Source organism: Carex rostrata, chromosome 17 (genome assembly GCF_964058835.1).
Source record: "Carex rostrata chromosome 17, lpCarRost1.2, whole genome shotgun sequence".
Classification (NCBI taxonomy): Eukaryota; Viridiplantae; Streptophyta; class Magnoliopsida; order Poales; family Cyperaceae; genus Carex; species Carex rostrata.
The window spans coordinates 2,208,984-2,219,136 of NC_135934.1; the positions used below are offsets into that span (position 1 = coordinate 2,208,984).

At 31.5% G+C, this 10,153-nt stretch overlaps 1 protein-coding gene across 1 annotated transcript; it reads right to left on the reverse strand.

Annotated features, from left to right (window-relative positions):
- Window positions 1–1,693: 1,693 nt before the first annotated feature.
- On the reverse strand, window positions 1,694–5,193 carry LOC144568495 (protein trichome birefringence-like 24). Its single transcript, XM_078318856.1, has 3 exons — window positions 4,821–5,193; window positions 3,068–3,345; window positions 1,694–2,709 (listed from the first exon to the last, which is right to left on the reverse strand). Exons 1-3 carry the CDS (start codon window positions 5,023–5,025, stop codon window positions 1,927–1,929), a joined length of 1,266 nt encoding a protein of 421 aa, XP_078174982.1. The 5' UTR covers window positions 5,026–5,193; the 3' UTR covers window positions 1,694–1,926.
- Between the last annotated feature and the right edge of the window lie 4,960 nt (window positions 5,194–10,153).

The following is a 10,153-nucleotide window of genomic DNA, read 5'->3' on the forward strand; positions in this document are numbered from 1 at the left end:
TGTATGAAGAAAACAATAGAGTAGTAAAGGGACAAGGGAAGCGTATCCTCTGCGGAGTTTTTCTGTGCAGAGCTGTACAGAGTTTTTAATCTGGTCCGTTCGTTTCGAATTAGACGGACCAGATCAGATCTTGCCCAAATTAAAAAAAAAAACTCAAAATTTGCAAAAATTTTAATCTGGTCCGTTCGATCCGAAACGAATAGACCAGATTAAAAGCTCCGCACGAAAAAACTCTGCAGAGGATATCATTTCAAGGGACAAGCAGAGGAGCAAATTGTAGTGTCTAGAATCAGCGCTTACCATTCCAGACTTTCCAGCGTATTCTATTCGGACATAAAAGATCCATAAACAAATGACCAAATCAAACCGCTTTGTACTAATTATAAGACCGCCTTGCCCCAATTCCCGCACCAAAAGTCCAAGCAAGAGAAAAGAGACGACAAAAGGTCTAAAATTCAAAACCCGACAGACACCATGACAGACTCCCCAAGTGAACCAAAGCGGACCCAAAACCCTCCTCCCTTGAAGCAACCGGGTTGGCAGAGTGGGGTGCACTACCCGAATCCGCCAGACCCACAATCAGCCACAGCATGGAGAAGCGGTGTAAAATACCCAAACCCGCCAGACCCGGTGAATCCGGACCCGCTAACTCTGCGGGAGCAGTGGCAGTTTGCCATAAGGAATTACAGCAGATGGTACTCGCGTGCATGGGGGGCTGCAATTCTTGCTGGCGCAACGCTGTATTATATCGGTTGGATGCTAAAGGGTTCAGACCCGGTTCATTCGCATCCGGCACACAAGCCAGAGAACCCTGATCATGACATGCCTGAATTGACAACTGACAAATAGGTGTCAAGGTGTGAGAGGTTTTTCATGTTCAAACCATTTTATTATTGGAACTGTGGTACTGGTACATAAGCAGATAAGCTCAATTGTAGATTTGTAGTTCTAACTGAGGAAATTTTAGAAAGCAGCTGTAACTGAGAACCATGATTAGTACTTTAGTAGCATATTTATTACTGAAATCTTTTACTTTTTATGAACTAATAACCATTTTTCCATTTTTCCAATGTCAGCAAACATTTTAGTTTTAGCCAAATCTTTGAAAGAAAATACCATCAGACCTACTAATTGTGCCAGGTTAAATTTGGCCAATAAATCACCCACAATGAATTAATCACTGAGATTAAACATTTCTTGTTTTCACATCATATTATTGTTTGTTAGTTAATCTTTGGACTTGACTGATATCAGGTAATGGCTGATTTGGCAATAACCCACTTCAGAAGCACAGATTAGTAGCTGGTGAAAGTTGTAAAATATTAGGGACTCAAATCAAACAGGGAAGAAGCATGCATCCAACAAAAACTTCTGTACATAGTGTTATAATTGTAAAATAACTGCAAGCAATTAGTTTTGTAACACTAGCTTGTTTGTAATTTGCAAAATAACTAGAAAGGTTGTACATATTGGTTGGTCTCTAATAATGTAACTGCAGTAATTGGGTTGTAATCTTTGAATGCTGACTTATCTGGTAAATGGTTTATATTTCTATGGATGCATTTACAATTTGTTCCGAAAGGATAATGATTGATATGACAAATATATATTTGGAAACCCAATAACAGATGCAAAATATTCAAACGACAAGCTCTCTATTAAAGAGAATACCCAACAACAGATGCTCCATATATTTATTGAAAAAAGAGAGATCTCAGAAAAAAGGCTACACTACAGTGGTGTTAAATTAGATGTGCGCGCGTTCATACAAACACAAATACACATAATAAGCACACATGCATGCTCACATTACAACCACTCTTGAGACAGCCAAAAACTGAAATCCCAACTCTTAGCTATTGTTAGCATTCCTACTTTATTATTCCTAACACAACAATGCATGCAATAATACATACATAACATTGATTATTTGACAACCATCTCCATGATTATATCATTCCAAGCGTCGATTGGGCCCGGCACACACCAGTGCAAGCAATCATACTGAACCTTTCTTTTTCTGTTCTTGTCAAATCTCGGGAATGTCCTATAAGACCCTACATGACCATCTGGCCTCAGTAGTGACAGCTGGTATGTATCGAGCAATTTCAAGTAGTTCAACTTACCGGAGCTCTCCATCACCTTTCTTGCTTTCTCAAACTCGCGCAATTCAATTTCACGCATTCCATGATCCACATCACTGCCATTAAATTCACCTTCGTTATATGGTACGGTACGATTGCAGATGCCGCCATCAAACCATTGACCAAATTCAAAATGGGAAGGTGTCCAGGTACGAAAGATAACAACTGGAATATGTTCGCCGATCAAACTTGTGATATGTCGAAAAACAAGTTGAAGGGTTTTGCTGTACGCGAACTCATACCCTAATTCAGCATGGCTTTTATCGGGGCAATTGTGACAGCCAACTATAGAATTGTTCTCCCAATAAACTGCATATTTTAAAAACCATTGACCTCCTGATATAACTACATAATCATATTTGGTGTATGTGGTGCTCCAGGATTGGTCGAGGATGTCAAAGTGAAGCTGGATGGGGGCATCAGAAACACCATTTTCATTTTCAAAAATTTCAGCATGGGCTAGAAATGGAGTCCAAATCAAAGAGACAGTTAGGTTATGCTTTCGGAACAGCCACCTCCTCGATTTGAAGTCAGAGCTGTGGTACAGTTCAACTGGCTCTTCTGCCTGTATCATATGTAGATTAACACAAATTAATTATGGTATAATATATAAAATGATAAATACAGTTATGGAATAAAACCTGACTGCCAACCCCAAATAGCCCCTACCTTTATGATTTGTTTTGGAGGTGCGCTAAAAACCTTCCCATTGTTTCAAAGGTGCTAGTATTGGTAGAGAGGAAATTTATCTGTGTTTTGTTGGTAAGGTAAAATCAAAGGTAAGAGATGGATACATAATTTCCATGCATTATATTGGTAAAGAGGAAATTTATCATTCTTTTAAGGGTACACATGAAACTTTTTCGACCAATTGTTAATAGTTCGTGTACCATATAAAGAAGGCAAAGGAAATATTGGTGTACCTTAGAAAGAAGGCAAAGGAAAGATTGAACTTGGTTGCGAAGGATGGAGTCACCGATGAAAGCCCAAGTCTTGTCCCGCATGACATCCAAAAACAGGTACGAGTCAAATAGGGATAGGTCACACTGGTATGGTTTCCATCCCCAATGTAGGTACTCTTTGTCGGGCCTGCCATTCATCAAGCAATTTTGATGATCTTCTATAAAACGGCAAGTGGAATTGGTGTAAGCAGGTCCTGATGGATTTGGTATCCACATTCCATCGAATAGATTGCATTTCCCTGTATAATTAATAAAAGAAGAGGGTTAAAAAAGGAACAGTGTTCTAGCGATTAAAAAATGACGGGATAAATTCAATTTGTTTTGGTATCCTTTGTGGAATAATTGAAATCCGAGAAATCTGTATTTTTGAAACAAAATAAGATACTAGAAAGTAATTTCTAAAAAATCTAGTTTATAAGTTGCAATGATTCTGGAAAAAAGCAATAATTTGTCCTGTGATTCACATGCTGGTCCAAATCAAAGTCAATAAGACATGATCAATTTTTCTTTAAACTGCCATGAGGAGCAAAAAGAGCACTAGCCACTAGGTAAATCATAAGAAAGACGACTCGAAAAGTTGCAAGCAAATCATAACCACAATAACTGAGTACTTCTTTTGCAATTTCCCTTAGTTCAGAAGATCATAATTAATTTAAAGCAAAAATAGTAAAGTGTGAAGCAATAAATCTGAAAGATTAAGCGTGTTAAGATTAAGTGTGTTTCAATGCTAAATGTTATCTTATATCTAAAAATAGGATTCTCAGCACAACATATGCTAATCAAGTTACGTTGGAAAAAAAAAATAATCAAAACCATAAACCGGAAGGGATGTTAGAGAGAAAAACAAACATCACCCTATTTAAGGAGTAACAGAATATATGCTTAAAAAATAAATTAAAAAAAAAAAAAAAAGACCTTAAAAAAAAACAGAATATATGCTTTTTATGATTAAAGGAGGTTAACAAAAGTCAGCTTCATTGACTTTAACCTCCAATTAAAGACCCAATTAAACAACTTCAGTTTATGAAGTTTCCTATTGCCTCCCTTTCCATTATTCCACTTCCCCTCTATCAATTTTTTTAAAAAAAAAAAAAATTAAATCCAGAATATTTAATAATTCTAAATCCACTTCTGAATAGTGCGGAAGTTATTGCTCAAAGTACTATTATTATTGTTCCTATTAATATTATATTTTTTTTAAAATAAATGGTCCCAAACCACCACCTTTTACATTAATGAAAATAATAATACAACCCTCCAAAACCCTACTTCCACATTCTACTCTATATCTCATCAATTAATGCTTGAATTTATCAGCACTACAAAGAAATCAACAACCAAAAGATTATTCTTGAATTATAGAAAACTGGAATACTTCAATTATTTTTTTTAAAAGAAATAACCATGTCAGTCCTGTTTGTTATCCTTTTATGGATCGAACCAAATTAGCACTGCATGTGACAAGCTCATACTCAGACGGGTGTTTCAAAACCAAACAAATTTTCACACAAGGACAAAATTCTACATTAGCACGTCATGGATTTTTACACTGAGGCCCTTCAGCTCGAAAAAAATTCATTGGAATTAGAGAAAACAAAGAATTCTGCTTGAAAACCACCAAAGAACAATGAGAACATACACGCCCCCAATTCCACTTCCAATTATTATGAAAATTTCTGAGAAGAAATAAAATTTTTAAAAAAAAAGTTTTCACCTTTGTCTGTAGAATTCCGGTTGATTTCATTAGTAGATACCAATTGCTTCACACTGGAACCAGCTGGATAGAAAAGAAGGCGATAAGAGATACCTATGAGAAGCAAACAAACAGTCACCTTGGCTAGCATGTTGTCTGTTTTGCGATGGAGAGAAGAAGGCCATGGTTGCCAAATCCAGCTCATCTGTTTCTTTTTATTGGTCATACTCCATTAATTTTTGTATTAATGGAAACAGGGTTTTGAAGGAGACGAGAGGAGCAAAGGCCAAAGAGTATAGAGAGAGAGAGAAACGGTTGAAGCAGGTGAGAGACTCAAAGAGAGAATGAGCTTTTGTCGGTTTAGTAACAAGTAATGCGATTTTGGTTTGTGGGGCCTATTTTATTGGGGATTGTAACTTTGTAAGTGTGAGTGGTGGCAATCCTCTACAATGATTTAGGTGGAATTAATATTTTATGCAAGAATGTATTTAGATTCATTTTAGAATTTATATTAACAACGATAAACAATTTTAAAAGTTTGTTGAAATTATAGAATTAAATAATTAATAGTTTTCATTATTTGATAGATTATAATCAAATTGAGGCAATTTGATAATTATTTCGTTATAAATAAAATTGGGCAACTCACTACAATCTACTTTACATGATGCGTGTGCATGCAAAATTTTAAAATTTTCGAATTTATTTATTACAAAGCCAACAGTAAAAAAATGATGGAAAATGAATGCATTAAAATAATTTATAAGACTTTGTTTTTTTATTGTTTGACTTTATTATAAATAAATTTGAAAAATTCAAAATTTTGTATGTACGTGCATAACTCACAATGTAGATTAGTTTTAGCAGTTTGAATTCGTCATTTGAAATAAATCTAATAGATTTTAAAGTTTTTTTTTAATATGAGTTGGGGATCAAGCCACCCAACATATTTCAAACCCCTGACCCCTTGTGTGTTTTTGTCAATAGACCGGAGATAGGTTCTTGATATATTTTTAAGTTATTCTTGTCAAATTCTCTTAATGAGCATAACACACGTTAACTTAATAAAATATAATATTAGAATCAAATTGTTCGATAGATGACTAGTTAATTTTAAACTATACAAAATTTGAATAATGATCTATGTAAATTATAGAAAATTAATATATATTTTTTTATCTATTCATATTCACATGTTTTGCATTTGCTATTGAATAAGATTATTAGGAATATATCAATTGCGAATTTTATTGGTAGTTTATGTCATCAGCAAGGATGTTAACTTTTGACAAAAATGTCTGTGCGGTGTCTTCCAACAATGTAATTATAATATAACCAATTTTTTTTATAAAAAATATTATAATATTCAATATTTTCATTAAAATTTTACTTTTTTTATTGTCCCTTTTTATTTATTTAATATTTTATTTAGTTATTTTAAAAACTGAATCGACAAAAAAAAATTATAAAGTGCAAAATGATAAACCAAGTTGATAATCATTCCACTAAATAATTCAAGAATTTTTTATTTTATTTTTGAAACATCTATTGCAGACATTCAGAGTACAAACTTCTAGCTGTAAAAATACAAACAGTAATTAATATATTGACCTTTAGAGTCATCAGCAAAATCAAAATAAAAACATATTTCTTACTCAGAGAAAGAATTATGGTTGGTTTAGGTCCTATTCGGCCTCCAATTGAGAATGGGCATGGACAGAGGAATTTAATTGAAAAATATTGTTTCCGTGGAAAAAATAAATTAAGTTAAAGAAACAGTAACGCGGCCAAACAAGACATTATAGAGAAAATCTAAGGAGAGACGGGATATATATAGAGAGAGACGCACACAATGGGGGAATTTGGGTTTTTTTTCCCCAAATAAAAGTAGGAGGAAATATAATGTGTGAAGCACAGAGGAGAAAGCAGATGACCAGGGCACCTCTATTTTTATAAAAGAGTATATTTGTTAATTCAGTTTTTAAAAATATCTAAATAAAAATGAAACAAATGAAAGGTGATAACAAAATAAAAGTTAAATTTTAATAGAAATATTGGATATTAAGTTATTAACGATGTTTTTACAGAAAAATTAACTATTTCAAATTAATTTGTATGAGTACACAAGAATTTTCCCTACGTTAATAATGTGGCATTCGACATTCAACATTCGACATAGCTCGATATATTAAGTTTGCAAATTGTAATATGTGAAATAATCAAGGTTCTAAATAGCGTTTATCGCATCATTATATATTTGTACTAAATATCAACATTATTTAGTCTTATAGAATAATAAATAATATCAAATTGATTAAAAAATTATAATATTCATATTGAACCAATACAAAGTCCAAATTGCGGTTCAAAATATCTATAGTAATACTAATATCATAAACTATCGATCTTTTTCTATTTAAAATATCTTCAACATCATAACATAATTTATCTTTTTTCTATTTAAATTTTAAAATAACCGAGAAATTGAAAAGAAAAAAAAAATCATACTTCTAGTAAAATAAACAGATGATCCTTGAAGAAATTCTTGTTAGTCCCTAAAATTTCCATAATTTAGCAATTATTTATTTGATTTATCATCAGTTAAAAAAAAACCAAGAGCAAAATGAAAAAATTATTATAGCATACCTGAATTTGATATAATATAATATTCATCAAAATTAAACAATATCTTCATCATTCATTTATTTTAAAGCTCATATAAATTGAAAAAAAAAACAGCAAATGTTGCATAGCGGGAGCTATTTGCGCTATACGCTATGCGCTATAGTGGACTGCTATTACCGCTATTGCGTCCGTAACTCAAATAGCGTGTTATTATGCATAGCTTAGCATTTATGATCCAAAAACACTATAGCGCCGCTACCACTATAGCGCGCTATTTAGACCACTGAAAATAATTGTAGACTTATAGCATACATTAAATTCATTTTATTTTATAACATAACGTTTTCCCATCATATATATATTCTGTAGTAAATATGAGATTTCAATGAGCACTTATGGTGCCCACTGTGAAGGAGATAACATACAAATTAGTTTGTAATAATTTATGAAAAAAATTCTTCCCAAAAAAAAGAAATGAAACAACAAATTGTGGATAGTTACCCCAACATAATAATCTGTTTTGTCACTAAATACAAAATCAGTAAAAAGTTATAATTCTTAATTTGACATTGTTCAAGCTTAAAGAGAAAGATCCTGCTATTTTATCCAAACCATATAAATTAAAAATAAAAACGTTTAAATTGTATACTTGTTTGATTGTAAAGTTAGTAGGGCTGAAAATGGAGCGGATAGTGGTAAAATTATATTTATCTCTCTTTTTTATTTTCCGGATACAAATACGAAGCAGATATCAGACAAATAGGAACACGGATCCAGATCGGATCTAATATTTATTAAAATAATATAAAAAATATTAAAAAAAATACTAAAGTTCATAATATTTATCTAATTATAAAAGTGAATAACATAATTTTTTTCTAATATATATTAAAATATATGATATATATTTATTATTCAAATACATATAAACGTAAAATCATATCACTATCTTTATTCATACAGATATTCAAATATCATATATTCATATCTAATTTTTCGAATATGGTTCATAGACGAATTATATATTATCCATACCATTTTCATCCCTTTGTGTTAGGATATGTAATCATAAGCATTCATAAGTTTGGATTATTATATAATCAAAGTTGGATAATTTGAATTTGAACGGTAATCTTTTTTTTGAAACCTTAGCAGCGGTTGAATTTGAACGGTAATCAATTTTATGATAAATAAATGTGAATGCGTTGACAAAAAACTTAACAAAATTATTTCTTAACAAAAGAAAACAGCAACTGGATTTGGTGACTAGCATTTATTACTTGCGATTTCTGCTCTTTGAAATCTCTATTATATTATTAAGCACGTTGGGTGTCCGATTTGCCAATGGCTACAATTGAGAGATAAAATTTCAGATTTGATCTCAGCTCTCCAATTACATAATTTGTTTTCTTTTGGTTAAATGCATCTCTTTTATGTATAGAAGTCTAAATTTAGTTAAAAACATACCCACCACATGTGCTGCCACACGATACGTTACAATTTAAAATGAACAAATTCTGAAATTTAGCGATATATTTATTTGTTTCCTTATTCCTTTATTTCCATATTTCTCCTCTTCAATTGAGAAAACTCCACATTCCATTTTCTTATTTATTATTTCCTTACATCTTCGTTTCTATACGAATCACAATGAAAATCATTTTTTTTTAATTTCCTTATTTTAATTTCTTTGTTTCTATACATATTGGTGTGGGCAATTTAGAATATATTTTCAATATATAATATGTCAATGTGTGTATGTGTGTGTGTGTATTCTAAATTGGAAATAAAGAAGAATATAAATTGGAACGTGTGTGTGAATATATATTTTTCTTATAATATGTGTGTGTGTGTGTATATATCCTATACATACAAACGATAACACTTTTTATTTATGTTTTTTGATATCATATTATATGTTGATATTGAATTGTTGTATGATATTTGATATTAGATTCGAATCGAGCTTATTTAATATCATTGGTACTTAAAAATAAAGAATCATCACATCATCAAATTGTTATCAGAGATCACGATTAAAGTTAATTAAAAATACATAATCATATAAATTTTTTATTAACATGTGTTTTAATTTTTAAATAATTATTATATTTATTGATATATTTGTTACTTATAATATGTTATAATATGTCCCCGTTGCAATGCACGGGTATGATCCTAGTTATTATATATGGACTTGATATCTTGCGAAGTTGCGATGATAAGACCCGGCCCGGCTCATCTCTTTTCTCTTATCTGGATCAACTTAGAAGCAAGTGCAATTAGATTTTTAATGGGTGCACTTGAGCAGACAGCAAACAGCGGTCGACTCCTATCGGGTGCTTCTAGCTCAAGACAAATCACACCGAGGTCAAAGACATCATTTCCAATATCTTGTGCAGCCAAACAAATCACATGGAAAAGGGCACCTGTGTAATATTGTTTGTTTTAAGATGAAACGTTGCCATTTAAGATGAAAAATCACTGAAACGCTGTTAATAATATCGCTTCTCCATAGTATAATTTATTTAGTATAAGTTGAAGATTTTAATGATTAAAATTGTAATTTTAAAATTTTAAAATTAAATAATAAATAAGTAATACTTTGAGCACACTTTTACAATTACTAAAAATAAATAAAATATGTTATCTCTATATTTCAGTTTAATAAATAATTATATTTTTAGAATTATCCGACTCCTCAGTAATACAAATCAATGGCAGTCGAC

Excerpts from the sequence above, each read along its gene's own strand:
- LOC144568495 (XM_078318856.1), bottom strand. The coding sequence starts at position 5,025 with ATGACCAATAAAAAGAAACAGATGAGCTGGATTTGGCAACCATGGCCT. Across the intron at positions 3,346-4,820 it reads CCGGAATTCTACAGACAAAG|GGAAATGCAATCTATTCGAT; the intron begins GTGAAAACTTTT and ends TTAATTATACAG. Across the intron at positions 2,710-3,067 it reads TCCTTTGCCTTCTTTCTAAG|GCAGAAGAGCCAGTTGAACT; the intron begins GTACACCAATAT and ends CATATGATACAG.